Source organism: Triticum dicoccoides, chromosome 6A, assembly GCF_002162155.2.
Source record: "Triticum dicoccoides isolate Atlit2015 ecotype Zavitan chromosome 6A, WEW_v2.0, whole genome shotgun sequence".
NCBI classification, from domain to species: Eukaryota; Viridiplantae; Streptophyta; class Magnoliopsida; order Poales; family Poaceae; genus Triticum; species Triticum dicoccoides.
Window position 1 is genome coordinate 43,225,975 of NC_041390.1, and position 23,072 is coordinate 43,249,046.

General features: G+C 44.9%; 3 protein-coding genes across 4 annotated transcripts; 1 reads left to right on the top strand and 2 right to left on the bottom strand.

Annotated features, from left to right (window-relative positions):
* Nucleotides 1–4,439: 4,439 nt before the first annotated feature.
* Nucleotides 4,440–6,528, bottom strand: LOC119314568 (GDSL esterase/lipase At5g55050-like). The gene is made up of 5 exons (XM_037589270.1): nucleotides 6,239–6,528; nucleotides 5,997–6,160; nucleotides 5,357–5,593; nucleotides 4,995–5,244; nucleotides 4,440–4,854 (listed from the first exon to the last, which is right to left on the bottom strand). The coding sequence occupies exons 1-5, from the start codon at nucleotides 6,510–6,512 to the stop codon at nucleotides 4,631–4,633; spliced, it is 1,149 nt and encodes a 382-aa protein (XP_037445167.1). The 5' UTR covers nucleotides 6,513–6,528; the 3' UTR covers nucleotides 4,440–4,630.
* A 530-nt stretch (nucleotides 6,529–7,058) lies between these two features.
* Nucleotides 7,059–17,508, bottom strand: LOC119314567 (choline/ethanolaminephosphotransferase 1-like). Its single transcript, XM_037589268.1, has 18 exons — nucleotides 17,174–17,508; nucleotides 16,338–16,347; nucleotides 16,203–16,253; nucleotides 16,020–16,097; nucleotides 15,411–15,486; nucleotides 15,304–15,326; nucleotides 15,126–15,226; nucleotides 14,494–14,588; nucleotides 14,241–14,309; nucleotides 13,959–14,028; nucleotides 13,556–13,619; nucleotides 13,439–13,479; nucleotides 13,236–13,320; nucleotides 8,272–8,334; nucleotides 8,113–8,171; nucleotides 7,961–8,013; nucleotides 7,503–7,575; nucleotides 7,059–7,423 (listed from the first exon to the last, which is right to left on the bottom strand). The coding sequence occupies exons 1-18, from the start codon at nucleotides 17,308–17,310 to the stop codon at nucleotides 7,402–7,404; spliced, it is 1,170 nt and encodes a 389-aa protein (XP_037445165.1). The 5' UTR covers nucleotides 17,311–17,508; the 3' UTR covers nucleotides 7,059–7,401.
* A 1,765-nt stretch (nucleotides 17,509–19,273) lies between these two features.
* On the top strand, nucleotides 19,274–22,726 carry LOC119314569 (pentatricopeptide repeat-containing protein At2g17670-like). Of its 2 annotated transcripts, none has more exons than XM_037589272.1 (2): nucleotides 19,274–20,599; nucleotides 22,142–22,726. In XM_037589272.1, exon 1 carries the CDS (start codon nucleotides 19,289–19,291, stop codon nucleotides 20,558–20,560), a length of 1,272 nt encoding a protein of 423 aa, XP_037445169.1. In that variant the 5' UTR covers nucleotides 19,274–19,288; the 3' UTR covers nucleotides 20,561–20,599; nucleotides 22,142–22,726. The 2 variants fall into 2 exon arrangements, with proteins under 2 accessions (XP_037445169.1, XP_037445168.1); XM_037589271.1 differs by lacking the exon at nucleotides 22,142–22,726 and adding an exon at nucleotides 21,897–22,024 and having other exon boundaries at nucleotides 19,275–20,599.
* The last annotated feature ends 346 nt before the right edge of the window (nucleotides 22,727–23,072 follow it).

Sequence of the window (23,072 nt, forward strand, 5' to 3'; positions counted from 1 at the left end):
AATCTGTATAGAAAAATGTTGACCATGCATCCAAAAAATATTAAACTTGTATTTGAAAAAATGTTACACGTGTATTAGAAAAAATGTATTAGAAATATACCAAAAATGTGTGTTGGAAAATAGTGAAAACCCAAGGGAAAACAAAAGAAAAACGAGAAAGAAAGCAACAAAATGGAAGAAAAATGAAGAAAAAGAAAAAGGCACTAAAAACCAAGAAAAATAAAGAAACCCAAAGAAAATAAACAAAAAAAGCCGAAAAAACAGAGAAAAACTGATGGAAACAACAAGAATGAAAAGCCAGTGGAAAGCCGGCGTTTTTTTTTCTTGAAGTAGTTCACGCCCTTCTTATCTAACTTGAACTCCACGATGGCCTAGTGACTGCAGGAGCAATCAACTAAGGAACGTTCGTTCCCAGCCTCCTCAAGGGTCATTTGGGATGGGCTGAGACTTGGCTCGCTCTCAGCAGCCGCCACGTGTCGCGCTCTGGGTGCTTCTCCGGATTTTATTTTTATTTTCCGCATATTTTTTGGGTTTTTTAGATGGTTTTTTCTCAGGTTTGTTCGGCTTTTTGGTTTTCCACTCATTTTCCTTAGCTTTTGGACAAAAAAATTGAGAAACAATCTGCGCGAAAAAACACGTTTTTTTTTGTTTCCGCGAGAGGCATGAATTTCCTTCCGAAGAAGCACGGCCATGCCTCTCGGAAACAAAAAAAAATATATTTTTTCTTTTATTTTTCCTTCTGCGAAAGGTACATTTTTACTTTCATGAGAGGCATGGTTTTATTTCCCTGAGGCACGGACGTGCCCCTCAAAAATGAAAAAAAATACATTTTCTCTTCTTTTTCTTTCGCGAGAGAAACGATTTTGCTTCCACAAGAAGCACGGCCGTGCCTCTTGGAAACGGAAAAAAACTTGTTTTCTCTTTTTTTTCATGAGAGGCATGGTTTTGGTTCCGCGAGAGGCACGATTTTGCTTCCGTGAGAGGCACGATCGTGCCTCTTGGAAAATATACGTGTTTTCTATTTTTTTTCGTGAGAGGCACGGCCGTGCCTCATGGTAACAGCTTTCAGAAAAGGAAAAAACATGCTCCTGGTTTAATTTTTTCGTCTGATTTTTTGTCCGGTTTTTCCATGAGAAAAGTTTGTCAAAACCTATCAACATGGGATCTAGTTGAAGATCACGACGCAAGAAATACAAGGGTGAAAACGGTTCGAGATTTGGATGCACGGTTTAGGAGATAAACATTTTGAATAAACAATCTATGAAAAAAGAAAAAAACTCTCAGGTTGTGACAAGTGGCGCAGTGCGCACCACTTGTCACAACCAGAGGAGGTGTAAGTGATCTTTTGAAGTAGTACTCCTTAATTAGTGATTTCAAATGACTACCAGCGCTACAAAGGAACTAGGAGAGAAGTTGTCAAACCCCTTTTAACTACGCTAGTGGGCCGGCCTATTACTGTAGACACTCGCCGCAGAGAAGTTACAGTCTCACTATATGCGAGACATAGTTCTCGCGGATGGATTGGGCTAGGTTTAGATACGTGGTTTTTAACTAGCAATCAAGGACATTAATATACTTTTGCATGCATGCGGAAGTGAGAAGGTTTGTTTGCATGGCGCTGCATTAATCAAGCGACGAGGAGTGAGATGGTTAGCTTTTTGTACTTTAGAGAAAAAAATACACATTAATTGACACGTTAAATGAGGACTTGTACCGATTAATCCCGCAAAGGAAAACCCCGCCTTTCTTTTTTAACACTAGTACTCATAGTACGTACGTACTTATCCTGTTTGGGTCTAGGCATTGCATTGCCATACTTCACCATACATTTTTGTCAAGTTTGTCTAAAGTTTTCAAAATGATTAGCAAGATGCCCGTACATTGCACGGAACATCAAGATGCATTTTTTTTTACAAAACACCTGTTATGATTGACCCATGCAAGAGTAATCCCATGTGTAAAAACTAATGATATCTCAAGAATTTTATTGGAAAAATGGTATCTCGAGAATTTCATCGAAAAAATGATATCTCGAGAAAGATGAGAGATAAGGTGAGGAGGAGTGGGCGTGGTGGTGACTGGTGGTCGGACTGGGCGGAGGCATGGGGATGGACGACGTCGGCAGCGGCCACCATGCCAGATTGTTCCAAAGACTTTCTTTTTTAATTGCTCAGCAATGAGGTTGTGGGAGATAAGGATGAACGAGGCAAGACCTTATCTGTAAATGTGGAGGGTGGTGTGGGTTTTTTATAAAATTGTCATAGTTTGCTTTCTATCCATCAGATGTAGATCGGACGATCTATATTACAAGATGGTAGACACATCATCATCATCAACTCGTTTTTTTTTTATAAAAGTAGAGATAGATAGGTGGGTAGGTGGGCCAAGATAGGCACTTAAGCTGACTGGGTCCTGTGGTCGTACTAGGCCGGCTTTAGTTTGATGGGCCACTGCGCTGGTTGGCTTGGGCTTCTCTCTATCTGATTTACTTTTCTGCCTTCTTTATTTAAAATGTAAAAAGCCTTTTTACAAAAGCACATGGAGTTATTACTGGAGATTAAAGGTGAAGAAAATTCCCCTGGACTGGTTAAAATGTGCTTACTTCAGGAAAATTGAATTTGGGCATGGTGGGAGAATTTGAACTGAAACTCCTTCTAATTTAATTCAAATGGGTTTGAACTAGGACTAGCTATTAGAATTGCCCAAAAAATGTTGGAATTTTTGGTGGAGCTTTGATAAAAGCAAAAAGGATTTGTGGCAAAGCTTCGAGTCCAAACATGAAGTAGGAAAGGCATGGGATTTTTCAAAACCTTTGGAAGAGAAAATATAAAGAAACCTCAAATTATTTTATGAAAATATTCATAGATTTTAATTTGTTGTAATATTTGATGGCATGTATAAAAGAAAAATAAAATCCACACATTAACTCACCGAATCTATACCTATACCTAGTAATAAAGCAAGGTGTCTTTCGCCAATTTTTTCAACCATTCACTGCCGGAAAAAAATCTATCCGAGGTGGTACTGAATTCTTATACTTTCGTCTGCTAGAAGAAAATGGCCTTTTTCCAGAATTTCGTACGTGGGCCGCATGCTGTGGCCCAGCGAAGCTAGCCCACTTTTTTTCTGCCCACGCAGCTCGGAAAATACTATTTTCCGTATAAGGTGACAAATAGTCGGAGCTTCGCACAGGACAACCAATAATGCGCTCGCTTATTTTCCTTTGTTTTTTTGTTTTACTACTATTTTTATTCTCCTCCCCCTTTTTCCCTTCCAAATTTATTTTCTTATAGAATTTATTTCATAATTTCAAAATTCTAAAAAACATTCAGAAATTTAAAAAATAAAATTTTAGAAAATCACCTGAATTCCAAAAATTTGGTAATATTTTGAAAAATATTCGGAACTTGAAAAAAGTTTCCTATTCTTTTAAAAAACTTTTCTTATTTTTTAAAAATGTTAGATATTTCTAAAAATAAAATGCCATTTTAAGAAATGCTCCAAATTTGCAAAATATTCTTGTTTTAGTGAAATTTTCACGATTCAAAATAATGTTCGCATATAAAAGATACACATTTTCGAGAAATCTTATGAAATTTCAACACATGTTTCCATTCTAAGAACATGCTCACAAATTCAAATAATGTTCATGTTTTTATAAAAAAGTTTGGTGTTTTCAAAAAAGTTTGTGAATTTTTTTATGTTAAAATGTTTGTAAATTTTGAAAGATGTTTCCATTTCAAATTTTGTTCTCATTTTTTTGAAGTGTCACAATTTTTAAATAACATTAGGATTTAAAAATGGTTCATGTTTCCTACAATATTCAGAAACTTCATACCTTAAAAGTCTCCTCGATTGAAAGAAAAAGTAGATTGAATAATTTATTGGCCTTCTATGGCGTACAATGACGTAACAAAACTCTTAAATGTCCTCGATTAATGAGTGGAAAAATAACGGATTGATTACTTCACACCCGGCAAAACCGAGAAGCTAAATGTTCTTTTTTCACATGTACACGGGGTTTTGCTTGCCCATATAATTTTCACTAACTTTAAATACATATTATTTTTTTCTTCCGTTGCAACGCATGGGCATATGTACTAGTATATATAACAAAGATAGTAAAAGGAACTAGACTTTTGGGTTGGGGCTGCAACAGACTTGCTGATATTCAAAATGAAACTTTTAGGGAACCAGCCAGAACAATGCTTGGAACATAAACATAAGAATCACAATTGTTAGGGGTTTGGTCCACCAAATTAATGGCCCGGTGTTTTATTTTTCATGAAATTGATTGCATATTTTTCATTTAGCTTGTTGAGCGTCGTCTACTTATAATACTCCCTCAGCTCATAAATTGAAGAGATTTTGGATAATTTAGATGGTCTCCAATACCAGGTCAGTGTGCACGAGAATTCGATCGACGAGTAAATAGTGTGTGTCTGCCCCAATAGTATGTATATATAGCACATTAATCATTAATCAACACCCAATTTGGACAATTGGCGCCAGTTGTTAAACTGTCGCCGCCACGAAAGGCAAAGACCAGGATTTTGACTTGGACCGGCCCCAAAAAACACAAAACCACATTTGATTCTCTCTCATGTCGTGGAATGATACAAAGACGACCCTACGCCTCGGCCAGCTGCCTGAAGGTGATCGGGCCGACGAATCGCTCCGGCCCGTCGAAGAACGCTCGGCCGGCGAGCCTGGAGGTGGCCTGCGTAGGGTGCAGGAAGTCCCAGAAGAGGAACCTGCCGCGGTCGCCGCAGTAGCCGGCGCTGGGGGTGCACCCACCGTCGGCGTTGAACCTGCCGCCGCCGCCGCAGCATGCGCTCTTCAACTCCGTCAACCCTGCACGCAGCAAAGCGAGCCACGTTACATTCTTGGTGCAAAGCATGAGCGATGTACGAATTACAATGCCGCAGACTCTAGATGTACTGTACTTGGTAGATGTATCAGCTTGACATCAGAATGCTGCGATTTATTTTTACCTGCAGACTGCGGGTCTTCGACGATGCTGGAGACGAGCTCGTAGGCGCTGCCAATGGCGTACTCCATGCCCTGCATCTCGGAGACGAGGCCGGCGAACAGGTCCCGGATCCCATCGTTGAGGCTCTTCGCTAGCCGGTTCAGCGGCTCGACGCACTCCCCGGCCGGGTTCCGGCTCCTCCAGTACGGGCAGCACCCGATCGGCGCCACGTCGATCACCGCGAACTTCCTCGCCCCCAGGTTGTACAGCGTCTGCAGCACAACCATGCAGTTGATTTGATTCAGAGTTGAATATAACACAGTGAGTTTGGCTGAGTTGAAGCCTGATGGAATGGAAATGATCATCACTGGTCAGGTCTCTTACTTTGACATGGCTGTCGTATGTGGAGACCACGGCTTCCCGGAACTGCTGGAGCGCGGTGGAGTCCGGCGACGTGTCCTGCGAGAAGAAGTCGATGGCGTCGTTCGAGCCCGCGCTGATGAGGAAGATGGACTTGGACAGGAAGGCCGACGCACCGAAGGCACCCAGTCTGGCTGACAGCATCTGGTCTTTGAGATCCGAGAAGTACTCGATCTGCTTCGTCATGTTGATCGTGTCTCCCTGGTAATATGATCATCATCTGGTTGTCAAATGTTGCTGGCACTAGCTGAGGATGTCAATTGTACTTGCTGATTTTTAATTCTGGCCAGATTTTAAATTGTGTGTGGTTCATGACATTAAAGAGAGATGGAGTACAGGAGAAAGTTGTTGCTTTGATTGAACAATTGAAGAATTTTCTCAACTTTAGGTAGTAACGAATCATCTGCTCCACCTAAATTCTTCCAGTGAACAGTAAAATATAGAACAAAATTTCAAATGTACTTGGGGTTTGTAACCAATTCAGTCGAAATTTATGTCCGCACAAAAAATAAATGACGACATGTTTCTACTAAACCACATATATGTCTGATAAATTGGAAAAACAGAGTCAGAAATGTTTACAGCACATGTGGCTTGGACGTACCGTGGAGTCAAGAACACCGGAGCCTCCAGAGGCAAAACTGGCTCCTCTCATGGAGGCAGAAGCGGCTACCGGCTTCTTCGTCGTCGTGTTGCCCAATGCCTCGCCACTGCCGGCGATGAGAGAGAGGTACGGCGGTGGGCTCCCGCTGAAGCCCATGTGGACAGCTGCAAATTTCACAACTGATCAGACAGACAACCGAGCCGCCATTCATTCAAAAGCATGTGATCAATTGGCTTGCTCACCCAAGAAATCGGCGCCAATGAAGCCGTTGCTAAACCTGCCCGTCGGCTCACCGCCGGGGAAGTCGACGCCATTGTGAGGAAAATCAGCCCTGGCGCTGGTCCCCGGCAAGTAGTTGTTGTTCCCCACATCAGCAGTAGAGTCGCCGAACACAAAGATCGCCGGAACCACCATGGAGGCGACGGTGCTGCTCACCACGGGCACGAACAGCAACCGGATCACCGCAGCCACGAACAGCAACCGGAGTGCCGTTGAAGCTTGTCGCAGCGCGGCCATGGCCGACTCCAGTCACCACACAAAGAAACAACTTCTGATGCTTTGCTAGCAAGTCTGGCCAATTTATATTCTGATGGAAGAATGAAATGAACCCTGGCAGCATGCTCCAGCTAAGCTCAGTGCACCGTGCTGCACCTTCTCCAATTACAGTTACTTGCTCCATTAAAATTGTACCAAGATAACTACCACAAGGCTGAAGAGAAAAGAAGCCACAATTGTCTAGGTTCTAGCTGCCACAATTATCACATGGTACTGAAACAAATCAATTTGCACAGCACATCAGTAATTCGAATTTAAAAAGTCCTCCCAAATAGTATCAGCATGGGAATTCATTGATGGAGTGGTATATACAGAGCACAATCAAAACGCAATCTGTCAGCCAAATCAGAACTACTTCCTCCATCTCAACATGGGAATTCATTTGATGCAGAGTGATATATACAGAGGGAGTAAAACCGATTGTTTTCTCAAAACAAAAAAGAAACAAAACCGACTGCTAATGGTATCCGCCTCTGAAAATCGGAACATGCATGGAGGCATTGGGTCGGAAAAAGAGACGAATAAAATGCATAAACAACACTATCCGCATCTCTGCTGATGTTACAATGTGACAAGTTACAAAGGCAACTTCTGCCAATCAGCACAGCATTTCCCCCAGAAAGTTTTTGCTGAGCATTTGCTCTATGAACAATACAACAAAATTTTGCCAACTATTTCACATACATTGTTTTCTCATCAGCACAAATTTTAGTGCTGATGTAAATTTCAGGGGAGAATGTCCCTGTAATGACAGATGCAAATATGATTCGTACATCACCCCTATAATGAAGACAAGCAGGCATGTTTGCTTCTTTGGTAGATACCATGTTGATTACCAACTAAGTCAGAGTTACGCCTTTTTCCTTGTGATTCTGTAGCCAGACAGAAATTATGTCAGTCAGAACAATTGATGCAAAATGTGGAAAAGAATTGCAGTGATAATTGACAAACCTGAAGCAATGAATCCCAAGTGCGTTGGTGATTTCATGGATAACAGACGTAGCAAAATGCATGTACAGCGCCACTGTCAAATTGATCAAAGTAGTCAGATCAAAGATACGTTTAGCACTACAGCCTATGATGGGCACATGATATACTGTAATCCATGTCTCGTGATATATATTTGTCAAGTGAAATTTGTTACTGTAAAGAATAACTTGGAGGATCCGTCTGAAGCTTATAAATCAAGAACAAGTACCAAAGTACAACCAAGTGACTAATACAACAATCCAATGCCTGACCAAACGCATGACAATATAAACAGATTCACTAATCTAAAATAGAAAACCAGAAAAATAATACGTACTACTTTTTAACAACAGTACAAAAATGATCCCTCTAGTATATTGAATGCAAAACTCTGCAACTCGTCCATTGAAAAGAAATGTACTGTGAAAATAAGATAATACCTGTAAATAAGCAGTATATCAGGAGAACGAGCTGCTCATCAAAAAGGGGGTTTCTGCAACGATCAATGACCATAAAATGAGAGTGTCATACAAAACCCATCATAGCCCATGATAATTATACAGTGTAATACAAAAGGCTCAGAGGCACAAACCCATCATCAAGTCGGGCAGTCAGCGCATTTGCAATTGCAAACGGGAAATATGCCAGGGCCTGCAAAAGGAAGCCAGTTTTTAGACATGACAAAGTATAAACATACTGGCATAGGCTCCATAAAGAACACTGCAAAGAAACCAGGTCATGAGGCAACTACCATGCACATTCCTGTCTTCAGACCTTTGGGTTCATCACATAAGTGAGCCAGAATCATTCTTCCCTGTGCAGCAATATAAGCAGATAAGTAATGTCCATACAGTTATGAAAAACAGCATCTACAAAAGAAACGTGCCCCCCAATTAATAGAGAAAATTCCTTACTTGACACTAACTTAAAATGAGGTTCCTTGTCTGGCCCTGTAGAAAATTATCTTCCCTATTTGACATATCTAGTCTTAATTTCTTTCCTTATGTGACAACCGCCATTGGTTCCGTTACACCGTTCCGTCAAAAAAAAATTAGGTGGACCAAAATACCCCTCTACTAGTCGCTATCCTATATCAAACCGAAGAAACAATCCCGACCGAACCGTCGCTCTCGTTCCTATCTCGAGTCCCCACCCAACCTGAACCCTAGCAGCGGCGGCGGAGGGCTGGCTCGTGGCGGTGGCGTGAGCTGAGGGGCCATGGACCAACAGGTGGCTGCGGGTGGCGGCTCAGGCACGGCTGCAGGGGTCGGAGCAAGCACAGCGGCGGACGGCAACCCAGGCACGGCAGAGGGCGGCCAAGGCGGGGCTGGGGATGGTAGCCAAGGCACGGCAGCGGGAACAGCGCGATTGTGGAGCGCTCGTCGGTGAGCTCAGCTGCGGGCACAGGCCATGGCGCGGCTGCGAGCTCAGCTGCATGGTTGAGCGTGGATGCGGGCTTGGGCCACGGTGCGGCTGCAGGCTTGGCTTCAGGTTCGGCGTCGTCGGCGTGTCTAGAAGGGTGAGTGTCTTCCACAAATTGCTCTCCAAATGCAGGATTGGAAGGAGCAGATTGCCTCATATCCAGTAGCAATGTCATGCATAAGTTTCTCTTCTATTTACAGGATGGATCCAAATACAAGTTATGTGCTGAAAATTAAATTGCTTGGCGACCCAAAAAAAACTAGAAAGGAGATCAAGTGTTTTTATTTTGAGAAGGTTCTCCGCCTATGTTGTCTAACTCCGCCTATGTTGTCTCAACATAGCCGGTCCCAAGCCCGGGTAAAGGAGGAGGGTTCTGATAGGCTTGGCGAGCCAACGTAAAAACTCAGCCACTCTTATGGAGATGAAACCCAAAAGATTTTCGTTGGGGCGTAACCCTCTCAGCGACGTGCCACATCGGAACCCGGGTGTGGTGGAAAATGGGCAAGGGCCGGGCCGCTTCAGACGCCTATACCTGGATAGGAGTGCAGACAACATAGAGAAGTACAAGATGGCGAAGAAGGCCGCAAAGCGAGCTGTTGGTGAAGCAAGGGGTCGGGCATATGAGGACCTCTACCAACGGTTAGGCACGAAGGAAGGTGAAAGGGACATCTATAAGATGGCTAAGATCCGGGAGAGGAAGACGAGGGATATTGGCCAAGTCAAATGCATCAAGGACGGAGCAGGCCAACTCTTGGTGAAGGACGAAGAGATTAAGCATAGATGGCGGGAGTACTTCGACAAGCTGTTCAATGGGGAGAATGAGAGTTCTACCATTGAACTGAATGGCTCCTTTGATGAGACCAGCATGCGTTTTGTGCGGCGCATCCAGGAGTCTGAGGTGAAGGAGGCTTTAAAAAGGATGAAAGGAGGCAAGGCGATGGGCCCTGATTGTATCCCCATTGAGGTGTGGAAAGGTCTCGGGGACATAGCGATAGTATGGCTAACCAAGCTTTTCAACCTCATTTTTCGGGCAAACAAGATGCCAGAAGAATGGAGACGGAGTATATTAGTACCAATCTTCAAGAACAAGGGGGATGTTCAGAGTTGTACTAATCACCGTGGAATTAAGCTGATGAGCCATACAATGAAGCTATGGGAGAGAGTCATTGAGCACCGCTTAAGAAGAATGACAAGCGTGACCAAAAATCAGTTTGGTTTCATGCCTGGGAGGTCGACCATGGAAGCCATTTTCTTGGTACGACAACTTATGGAGAGATATAGGGAGCATAAGAAGGACTTGCATATGGTGTTCATTGACTTGGAGAAGGCCTATGATAAGATACCGCGGAATGTCATGTGGTGGGCCTTGGAGAAACACAAAGTCCCAGCAAAGTACATTACCCTCATCAAAGACATGTACAATAATGTTGTGACAAGTGTTCGAACAAGTGATGTCGACACCGATGACTTCCCGATTAAGATAGGACTGCATCAGGCTCTGTTTTTAAGGCGTCTGTGAAGCGTCGCTTAGGCGACGCCTTAGCGTCGGGGCGCCCTCCAATGGCAAGGCGTCGAACCTGCCCTACACATCGTCGTAAAGCGTCCGCTTTAGATCCTAGGGCGTCTGAATCGTCCGCCTAGGCGCGTAGGGCGGCGCCTTGGGCCAGATCGGACGCCATGGGCTGCTTCCAGGCGGGAAAGAGTGGCCCACGCGGGAAGCTTTCGCGGGCTTTCGCTGGAAATATTGGGCTCGCGCGCGAGTGCGAACAGGTATAAGGCGAAGGGCGGGACAGAGAGGATCGAACCAATCGTCCAATCCACCCGATAGGGTTTCCTTCTCTCCTCTCTGACCTTTGGCGGCGGCTCCTTCCTCTACAGCTCCGATCTGTGCCCCTCCTCGCCGGGCTCAGCTCTCCCTCCAACTCTGGCGCAACAGCAAGGTGTGGCTCCCGTTCTCATCTCACTTCTATCCTGGCCTCCTCTGAATTTTCTTCTACCCCTCCTAGTACTTTGTTTCTTCCTGCATTGTAGGTAGATCTGTAGATGTGCTTGGCTGCTTGCCTGCTCCTCCTCTGCATCTGTTTGCTCCCAAATCTGCTTCTCCATCCACAAGGCAGCAACCCCACCATCGCTTCTCTCCTTCCCCATGCTTGTCTGCTTGCTCTAGTGATTTGGCTCTTCTCTCTTTGACGGTTGATTGGGTCTTTTCTCAGTGTTGCTGCAGCAGCGAGGTGGCCCTGCTCTGATGGATCCTAGGAGAAGAGCTACATCAGATGATCCAGTTTGGAAGTATGGGTTCTGGCCAGATTTAGAGAGGAAAGATTTACTCCAGTGTACATTGTGTGGCAAGATAGTCCATGCTGGAGTGAGAAGGCTGAAGCAGCACCTTTCTGGGGGTTGTAGTGATGCAGATATGTGTCCCGAGGCATCTATGGAGATTAGGATAGAGATGCGCAAATCCTTAAACACTAGAAAGTTTAAAGCTATGGAGCGATATATTGATGAGAAGGATGAAGCTGAAGTTCAAAGGCGCCGTTCTGTCATATACAGAAGATGATTTGAGGCCTATGATTTGGCAACAACTAATTATGTTACTGTTAGTTGTTAAATTTCCTAAATGGCTGCCATCTGTTATATATGTATGTACAATTTATGATGTCAATGCTAGTAGTTAAATCTCCTAATTGGCTGCCATCTATTATATATGTATGTGTCTAAGGCGTCGCCTCGCCTTATGCCTTACCGCTTAGGCAGTGAGGCGCCCCCCCAGCGCCTCGCCTCGCCTTACCGCCTTAAAAACATAGGCATCAGGGGTCAGCTTTGAGCCCTTATCTTTTTGCATTGGTGATGGATGAGGTCACAAGGGGTATACAAGGAGATATCCCATGGTGTATGCTCTTTGCGGATGATGTGGTGCTAGTTGACGATAGTCGGACGGGGGTAAATAGGAAGTTAGAGTTATGGAGACAAACCTTGGAATCGAAAGGGTTTAGGCTTAGTAGAACTAAAACCGAGTACATGATGTGCAGTTTCAGTACTACTAGCTGTGAGGAGGAGGAGGTTAGCCTTGATGGCCAGGTGGTACCTCGGAAGGACACCTTTCGGTATTTGGGGTCAATGTTGCAGGAGGATGGGGGTATTGATGAAGATGTGAACCATCGAATCAAAGCCGGATGGATGAAGTGGCGCCAAGCTTCTGGCATTCTCTGTGACAAGAGAGTGCCACAAAAGCTAAAAGGCAAGTTCTACAGGACGGCGGTTCGACCCGCAATGTTGTATGGCGCGGAGTGTTGGCCGACTAAAAGGCGACATGTTCAACAGTTAGGTGTGGCGGAGATGCGTATGTTGAGATGGATGTGTGGCCACACGAGGAAGGATCGAGTCCGGAATGATGATATACGAGATAGAGTTGGGGTAGCACCAATTGAGGAGAAGCTTGTCCAACATCGTTTGAGATGGTTTGGGCATATTCAGCGCAGGCCTCCAGAAGCTCCAGTGCATAGCGGACGGCTAAAGCGCGCGGACAATGTCAAGAGAGGGCGGGGTCGACCGATTTTGACATGGGAGGAGTCCGTTAAGAGAGACCTGAAGGATTGGAGTATCGACAAAGAGCTAGCTATGGACAGGGGTGCGTGGAAGCTTGCTATCCATGTGCCTGAGCCATGAGTTGGTTGCGAGATCTTATGGGTTTCACCTCTAGCCTACCCCAACTTGTTTGGGACTAAAGGCTTTGTTGTTGTTGTTATTGATTCTGACTTGACTGGTAGTTGTGAACTAGTACTGATGTATGTGGTGAATGTGAACCTGGATGTGATGTACTCCCTCTGTTCCTAAATATAGGACGTTTTGGTAACGGAGGGAGTATGTGTGGATGTTTCTGGTAGTTGTACATGTTGTGATGCATTTTGTATTTATATATATGAATTGTGTGAGATGTGGGATCAAAATTACAGGGGAGGTTCTGCCCAATTTCCATTTTTTGGAATTAAAATCTGAGGGATTGAAAGCTGTTTGATGAGCAGATTATGAGGTTTCAATTGGTCATTTAACCATGACCAAATATGTAACATTAAAATGAAGTATTCTGTAACGGTGGTATAGAAACCAAGAGATCAATCTAACTACCCTTGGATAAAGAGTCAAAACAAGAGCAGAATCGCAACAGTAGTGACAATGCCCAGATTGGCAGGCAAAATGAAGAATTAGTTTCAAACATGAAAAGGTGTAAAAGAGCAACATCATCAAAACACAGATCAACCAGATATTTAATCTAGGTATTAGAAGAGGCCTTACCACAAGATAGCCAAACGCAAAACCAGTTCCAATAATTAGCAGATGTGGTTGATTTCTCATTATATCTGAAGGAGATAGATAGGACCTGCACATTGAAGTAACATCCATCAGTAATGACGTAACAGATTTTTTTTTCTACGTTATTGCTCTTTTTTTAAAAGAGTAGATATATACAATAGAACTCAGAAGGGTCAAGAGGATACCACACGAGAGTTCCAGCCATGAGTAGAACGAAAGGGAAGAGCTGGTAAAAATGAAGAAGGGTGGAAAGTCACATGGAGAAAAGTTTTATGCAATACGACAACAAATCTAGACCTTACCATTGCTAGTGCCAGCACCATACTTCCTTTTCTTGCTTCGACGACTTTGTAAACATTGTGAGTGCTGTAGGTAGGTTACAACACTAGCTTAGTGCAGCTTGATTAACACTTGAATGTTTGATCAGTTCTAAATTAAACAAATGTGGTGCCTTTCCAACTCAAAGGCTCAGAGATCTGCCTCGCTAGCACCCCAAACCAATACAAGAGGATAAACAAGATAAATAAACATAAAAAAGAATAAGAGGGTAATTCAGATCCTCGACACTGGGATTATTTGAACTGGAGTATTAGAGCTATGTAGTACAATAAGAGGTGTTTCAGATCTATTGAGCAAGCAAAAAACACAGAGATAGAACGAGAATCGAAACAGAAAATACTACGCAAAATGACAAACAGAACTTACTTAGATCCAATTGTCGGAATTACAGCAAAAGCAATCATTAGAAACAGCACAATGCCATAGAGCGAGATTTCTGGAAAAGAAGCAATGGAAAATAGACTTCAGCATAGGGAATGCCAGCATTTGTCACTATCCGAGTTCATTTTACAGTTTTCACACAGTATTAACAGCACACGGTTTCATCGGCAACAGATGAAACAGTCAGGCTTCATGTTAAGAAAATTATTAACATATGGTTTTAATACAAAAGCAAAATTAGAACCATAAGCTTGGTGGTCTACATACCAGGAACAAGAGGCACCCAATTAAGGAGGGGCACTGATTTTCGGAAATCCTGTGCCCACCATTCAGCTCCTATGGAAGGAAAGTGAAAGGAAAGATGTGCAGTTAATATCAGTAAACTATATGGTTGGATACGAACGACGTATACATGACGGATACATATGTACGGTATATTAGCAGGAGAAAACTACGAAGATTGACAAGCTCGACATGATTTGATTCTGTGAAGGTTGATAAAAGTTAAGTCAAATAGTACCTGTGAAAAAGGTGACGATATGGCACACATAGATCAGCATAAGGCCTTCAGTCGGCCCATTGACTATAGGAAGAACAAGTGTATTTGTAAAATAGCTACACAGAGAGCAATTATGTGTGAGATGGAAATATGATACCACTCAAAAGTAACACAACAAACGTCTGCGGAGGTATCACCGACACAGATATAGGAATAACCATAAATATTACAAGGCATCAATAGTAAGAAGGTTTCAAACTCAAAAATAGTAGTGCTTCTATGCTCTTGTGGAAACTAAATTGCGGGAATCTTAATAAGGTTCCAACATGCTTCCTACTTGGCACCTTCTATGAGAACATTAAAACACTTCCAACTTAACAAACCACATGAAAAGAGCTGGTACAAGTAAGGCATATGAAGATTCACAAACCATTTGAAAAAAAAAAGATGGCACAAGCACTGCAAGACATGTTCATCATTTAAAAATTATAAAGCATCCAAAGGGACATGGAATCATTATACTTCATAAGGGTGACATTATCCAAGCAAAAGTACAACCAGTTTGGTGATAGGTGTAGAAGAGTATAGAGCAATACTTGCTCCTAAGATAGTTTGATGCCGTAACATAGAAGTGAAAGAACAAATTAACTCACTGTTCCCAGGTTGCGAAGTAGAAGGGGACAGCTGAAATGACCCAAAACCAGAAGGTAGCATTTCCACACATAGCTGTGCTCCCAAAAGCCAGGGACTCAAACTAATAGATAGACTAATCAGTTCACAACAATTTAGTATCTATGCATATGTACGAAACAAAGTGATGAATATCCTTACAGCACATGCAAGCGCGTCACATCCTGTTCAGGACAAAAGCTTGTCAGTGTCACATGCATGCTTTCCCAAAACTGAGTTCAGCAAGCCGAATTTGGAATGTGGATTACCGTGATCAAAAAGTTCGCCTAAAGGACTTGATGAGTTGGTACGTCTTGCTTGTTTACCATCCACAGCATCAAAAGTCTGCATCCATATTTCAACATGTGTATTACAATTCTAAACTGGCAGTGACTGGAAATTACACATGGTAGAACCGTAAGAAAATCTAGAGATTTAGAGACTAATAGGACAAGGGGCCACACATTGAAGACATTTAGGAACCTTAGCATGCATAAAATTAATAGCAAGCCCTTCGTGCATGGGTCATAAATGCTTGAACAATATTGCCAGAACTGCAGATTAATATCACCCTTATCTGTTCTATAGAAAACGTGGCAGTTGTGTTATGCTGGAAAGGGAGAATAAGATGGTACAGTATTGCATGGTTGGGTGCCCTGTTCAACAATTCATTCGATTAACCAGTTAACTTGCCGATTAATCGCTACTCGTTGGGTCACCGAGTAGCTGATAAACTGATAAACCGGCCGATTAATTGATTAAATGGCCGATTAACTTGCCGATTAGCCTATTAATAATCCCCTACTCGCTAGCAACTGAGTAGCTACCAGTTAACGATTTCCTCAACAATGGTTGGGTGAGCATATAAAGTTGGATACCTGGTAAAGGAAGAGAAGGATTCCGTGCGCAAGATGAACCCATCTAGGGGGCGCTGTATCAAGATGAGGTGAATACAACTGCAGCAAAATGACAGTGACAAGTTAAAAGCTTGCTAGAGTATTACTGCAGCGGCAATTAACAAGACGCAAAATCTTCATATTTGCGTGCTCTAGATTACTTACAAAGCCAAGCAATGCCGATGTCAGCAGAAACATGAAACCTGTCAGCGTGATCTGGAAATAAAAGGCAATGTTTTATCAGGCCTTCAAACAAAATAGCATCGCTTGCGACAACAGCAGCATGTGCAGAACTCTCACCATGTTGGGTCTGCGGATGATTTCGACACAGAGACAAAAGAAAGAAGGTTAGTCTACAGTCCACATATTTGAACAAACAATACAAGATGAATGAAAAAGCCGAAATTACTTCCATTAAGTAACTATAAGATACTATAATTTACCGCTGCTAAACCTTCATTATAATAAGTATATAAACAAGCATGATGTGTCTTAGATTCACAAATCACAACGAACCCACCACAGCAAAATCCTTCATTAAAAATCATGTGTTTGGAATGTGTCACTCTGACCCTACATGAATATAAAATGACTACATTGAAGTTTCGAATCACCGGCTTTAGAGAAACTAAAGAACATCGCGCTAGCAGGTGTACGAAGGCGAGTAGCTAATCCGGTATTAATTATACAACGGAATATGTGCAAAGCGAGCTTTACAGCGCCTCATTAGCAACTCCACTACCACTAAGCAAAAGCCAGGGCTCGTCACTGAAGACTGCTTTAGCGTTGTCTGCACCAGGTGCCTGCAAGATGCTCCCCAGGCTAAAGACGGTTCCTCGCTAAAACAAAGCGCGCATTCCAAATCACACACACAAACACGGGGGCATAGCTCGTGTCTCGGCCTGACGGATCAACGCAGAGTGCCAGAACGCTACCATCATCCGCGCTAAAGCAACATGGAAACAGGACGCGGGGCTATTTCACGAGCACCGGCGCATTACTCGCGCATTGAGCTTGATACGGAACGGATCAAGCGGGCGGGCGCGCGCGCACGGGGAGCGCTCGTGGAGGACAGCATACGGAGCGGGGAGCGGACCAGGGGGGGAGGGAGGGGGAGGGGAGGGGAGGGCGCTTACGGGAACCAGAGCGGGAAGACGTTGACGAATCGCGACCAGAAGGGCTGGAGGATGTACTTGGCGACGATGGAGTGGTCGACGCCGCTGTACTTGTACTTGCGCAGCGTCGCCACGCCGTGGCTCCCGACGTACCCCATCTCGCCCCAAGCCCGAATCCCCGGCCGGCGGAGGGAGGGAGGGAGCGAATAGGGGGGAGGAGGAGGCGGCCGCGGGCGCGCGCGCGTGGGCGAATGGGGGCGGCGCGACGGGTGGAGGAATTTATGCGGGGATCTGTCCCGTTGTGGCTGGCAATGGTGGTGGCCGCCGGTTGGGTGGTGATATGAGGCGGAGGGAGGAGGAGGGAAGAGAGAGGGAAGGCCTGGCCGTTTCACGATTCGCCCCCCTGCAGGGCATAGTTTTATGAATACTAGCAAGATGCTCATACGTTGCACGGAACATCAAGATGCATTTGTATAAAAAGTTTATCTTGTGAGAGAAAAGGATGAACGAGGGAATGCCTTATTTGCAAATGCGAAAAGGGGTGTGGGTATCTTTTTGCAAAATTGCCATAGTTTCCTTCCTGTTCGTCGGATATAAATCGGATGGCCTATATTGAAGGATGGCAGGAACACCATCATCACCAACTCTGTTTTTTTATAAGAGTATGGATATAAGCACCCCTACCGCCGTCTAGGTCAACACACAACTGGGAGGAGCCATCTGTGGCTCATATTGCTTCCCTTTTCTTTGACAATATGGTGACATAAATTATTGCGTGCGGGCGATGTGGTAACGTACATTTATGCAATGACGAGTGGTCGACCCAAAAACAGATTGACAAGGGGCCTTCATAGACTTTGTTATCACGAACTTGGATTACGAGGAACATGCATGGATAAATGTATAAAATGGCTAGCTAAGGGAACATTTTGTCCCGTGCACTCCCTAAGCTATGTGTAAGTATATACCCCTTACAACGATTATAGCCGAATGCATCGAAAGGACGCGGAAAAACTATCTCTTAGCATAAAAAATTCAAGTGAAAAGCCACATGCAACTTTGTTAATTTTCGGTTTGCGTCCTCGTGCCTGACCATTCTCGTTCAATTTGGCGTTTTCTGTCAGGCAGTTTATTCTTATTTCCTCGTTGAGCATTGTTGGTATGTTGTGGATTCGGTGCTTCACGGAGCAAATAGAAATTCCTTTTGCGGCTTGCCTCTTGCCGACAAAACGACAAATTAGGTCATAATGAGCAAAGAAAGCGTCGTGAATATAATCCTTATAAAGCTTGTCGACCGGTACAAGCACAAGCTTAATGAAAAGGGATATGCGTGCCTCCACATAACAAACACTCACACAAGTGACACAGAGTAGTATTTACATGAAACGTTTCTATCAACATTAAAAGTAGGGAACTGGAGATGTGACCACACGCATACGTGTCGTATGGTCTTCGTATCCTGTTGTTGTACAACATAGGCTTGATTTCATGAATTGCAAAAATGTGGAGGGGAGGATGGCATGAAAAAACCTCTCACAATCATGATATTATGACTAGATATCTTTTTATTAGGTTATTAGATGATGTCGCCATACAAGTAACAATCACCTGTTCTCCTATCGTTGGAAACCGCTTTGGTCATAAGTCGTAATGGCACATGAGCATTGTCACATGCCTCTCTTAAATCTGGTTCATTTTTTAACTCAATAGAAGGACATGAAGAAAAAGCTCTCAAACGTCGAAATTTAGGCAAGAGTCGAATGCAAACTCATTTGCCCGTCGGTTTGTATGCGAGCCATTGCAATCATGATTTCTAGTGGACAGAAGAATATGTCGCTCTACGTAACAGCAAATCCATCATACATCCAACAAAACTTTTTGTGCAGCATTGCTATCAATACCAAAAGTATAGCAACAAAGAGACGTGACCATACATACACACTCGACGCCCATTCCTAGGTGTCGGACGGTACAACCTAGGCCCGATTTCACGAATTGCGAAAAGGTGGAGGGGCAGGCCGGCAAAGACCACGACAGAATTTCCCGTGTCCCTGTCTTCGTGTCCTGTGCGTTTACCGCCCGTCAACGTCGAGCACGTGAGAGAAAATCCAGCCCAACAACAAGCCCACGAAGCCCATGAAATCTTCTTACATTGGGCTGAGATCCGGGCTCCCGCGTGCCAAAGCCCACCCGGCACCCCACAGTCGTATTCTCATCCCCATTCCTCGCCGCTCTCCCGCGCCTCCGCCGCCGCCGCCAAGGATGGGGAGGGTGCCGGCGCAAGCCATGCGCGCCGCCAAGGTCCCCCGCCACGCCCTCGTCCCGAAGCCCTCCGCGGCGTCCACCCCGCCGCCCCCTCCCCCGCCACCACAGGGGCCTCGTCCCGCCGACGGTAAACCTCCCCACGGCAAGCCGCCCCGGAGAACCACCAGGGGCCCCTCCGAGCACGCGGGGGCCCTGGCCCTGCCGGACCGGCCAGCGCCGCTGGCCGAGAAGAGGCCCATCACCACGCCCGCGGAGCTCTCGGCGGCCATCCGCGCCGCGGTGGACGCCGACGTGGACGCGGCCGCCTCGCTCGCGCTCAAGGCCGCGCCCACCATCCCGCTCCCTGCGCAGTCGCTCGCCCTCATCCTCCGCCGCCTCGCCGCGCATCGCTCCGTCGCCGCGGCGCGGGACCTCCTCGCGGCGCTCCCGTACTCCGCCGACAACCCCGCGCCGCGCCCGGCGCTGCTGGCCCTCGCTGACGCCTGCTGCCGCCGCGGCGACCCGCGCGAGATCGGGCAGCTCCTCCCGGTGCTCGCCGACCACGGCGTCCGCGCCGACGCCCACGTCTACAACGCCCTCATGAAGGGGCACTGCGCCGACTCCGACACCGCGGGGCTCCTTGGCGTGCTCCGCCGGATGAAGGACGACGGCGTGGACCCCGACCTCGTCACCTACAACACCCTCGTCTACGGCCTCGCGCGCGCCGGGCTCGTCGCCAAGGCCAGGACCTACCTGGACGCCATGGCTGCCCAGGGCCTCTTCCCGGACGTCATCACCTACACCTCGCTCATGAACGGGATGTGCGTCAAGGGCGACGCCCTTGGCGCGCTCAAGCTGCTTGAGGAAATGCAGGCCAATGGGTGCGAGCCCAATGACCGGACGTACAACACGCTGCTCATGGGGCTCTGCAGGAACAGGAAGCTGGACAAGGCCTTCGAGGTGTACAAGTCCATTGTAGGGGCTGGGATGAAGCTCGAGCCGCCGGCGTACGCGACGTTCATCAGGGCATTGTGTCGGGCGGGGAGGGTTCCAGATGCATATGAGGTTTTTGATTACGGGATCGAGAGCAAGAGCTTTGCACAGGCGACCGCGTACAGTGAGCTCGAGAGCTCGCTCAAGTGGCTCCGCAAGATGAAGGAGTAGGATGAAGGCGCGAGGAAGGCGAATAAGGCACCTGATTCAGTGAGTTGCATTGCCTGGCTTGTTTTGATGCAGTAGATTAAGCAAAAACATTTGGAACTACTACTGTGTTTGTATGGAGTGATACTGTCTGTTCAATCAATCAGAATGTAAGATGAAATTTCCGAAAACGTGAATATGTCAAGGTATCTTACTCGTGTGTCAAACTTTGGTAGCATGATGTATTCACAATATACGTGAGAAAATGCTTATAATCTGTTTGTTCAACTAGATGAATTAGCTTGTATTTGGATGTACATGGAGCATAATGTTGGTAGCCTGTAGAGACGGGTTTCTTCTAAGTGCTGATATAGAAACTGATTTTTAATCTCCCAATGAGCATGCCCAATGGTGTATTTCTAGGTACAAAACTGAATATGATTCTCCTGCAAATTTACAAGAGTTGGACTGGTGGAGTCTCTACCTGATTGATTGATATCCAGGGTTTCTTGCCTTCCCCTCCTAACAATATAGATGTGGTTACTTCCACCATGACTTTAACTATGAATGATCTTGTCAGAAAGACCCCTAAGAAACAATCATCCCGGTAGAATTTATTTTGTCTAGTTCCCTTTTGGCTATTTTCATGATTAGCTGAAATGGTATTACTAGCATCTTTCCATCCCATTGGTTAAAAGTTGAAAATAATACAGTGTTTCTTGTAATTTCCGAAAACGTGAATATGCACTGTGTCAAACTTTGGTAGCATGATGTAGTGCCATTCACAACATATGTGAGAAATTGCTTATAATCTGTCTGTTGAACTGGTTAAATTAGCTTGTATATTGAATGTACATGGAGCCTAATGTTGGTAGCCTAGAGACAGGTTTCTTTTAAGTGCTGATAAAGAAACAAACTGATTTTTAATCTCCCAAACAACATTTCCAATGGTATATTCCTAGGTACAAAACTGAATATGATTCTCCTGCACCTTCAGCAAATGTTCCAAGAGTTCGACTGCTGGAGTTAGTGTAGGATCCAGTGTTTCTTGCATTCACAACATATGTGGTTACTTCCACCATGACACTAACTATATTCTTCTCGGAAAGACCCCTAAGGCAGAGGTAGATTTTCTTTTATCTAGTTTCCCTTTTAGCTATTTTCATGATGACCTGAAATAGTACCAGCATCTTTCCATCCATTGGTTAAAAGTTGAAAACAATACAAATGTTTGTTGTAATTTAGAACCATGAAGTTGCTCTCGCACAGAGCTTAGCGCCTCTGCAACTACCTGCAGCTTTAGTTGTTCGCAGCACGACTGTTAGTTTTCTGCTAATAAGCGCGACCACACTATCTGTAGATGTAAATTGTAAGGCAACGGGAGAAGCGTGTTTTTGTGGAGCAAGTTCAAGCGCATCTTGAAGAAACAGTGACACATTCATCCTGCAGTGAGATGTTGCTTACCTATGACAACAAACCATGTGAACCATCCTTCCTTCTCCATGGTGCGTGAGTTCGACAGCTGGAACAAGTAGAATCGGTTAGAATTCTTTGCCAATCTCAAACATTTAGCTAATTCAGTTATTTTGTTTCCACTATCTGCAGATAACCATCACCATTATACAGAAGATCATGGTTTTAACCCTTGGGACGGGTGAGGAGTTGCGATGCGGCACAATATCGCTTTCGCAACATCGGACTGGAAGGGTTTTCATCATGAAACAGGAAAGAAGAACACACTGGACTGCTTTTGACCCCAGGAGGATCAGATTTGCTGTACCTATGTGAATGGACCAACCGAGATCTTGATTCCGGAAGCGGCTCGGGGAGAGGTGGAGGGTTGCTGCCTGTTTACGGAGTTGAGCAGAGGATTCGTGGAAACAGAGCCACTGTGTTGCATAAAATCGTTCATTTTTTGGGTGTGTGACAGATTTTGGTGGACTGGGAATCGGATTTCTCATGCTGACGGTCGTTTTTTTTAAACTGCTGACGGTCTGCTTGTTGGTTGATAGGCTCTGCGCTTTGAGCTTTGGCTTGCCAAATCGCCTGCAGACACAAGACTGGAATCCATGCCAGCTAACTATAGCTATCTGAACCTTAGTAAACACACAAGACATGATTAACCAACAAACTTTTCCTTTCTCAAGTCTTATATTTACCCATATGAAATAGGGTTTGTTTTTTTTTTGTTTCGGCCTGTATTCGTTTGTTCCTTGTTTGTTGGTCTTTTTTTTTTCCAACCCACCCAGCCCCAACTACCGAGCCTCCTGGGCCTTGCTATTTTTTTGCCTGTTTGTTTGTTAGACACAAAAAGGACTGGGCTTTGTTTGGCAGCATATAACAGTTGCAACTTTGTTTAATTTGTTTCTTGCTCACTCCATGAATCAACAATTGATGCAACCTTGAACGATTTCTGCAGGCAGCCCTCTTCAACTGACATGATTAAAGGTCCGTGCATTCCCTTTTTACCAGAGCATCCACCACACAAACATGTCCAGCTAAACAGCTGAATACAAAATATTCAGCAAAAATATCA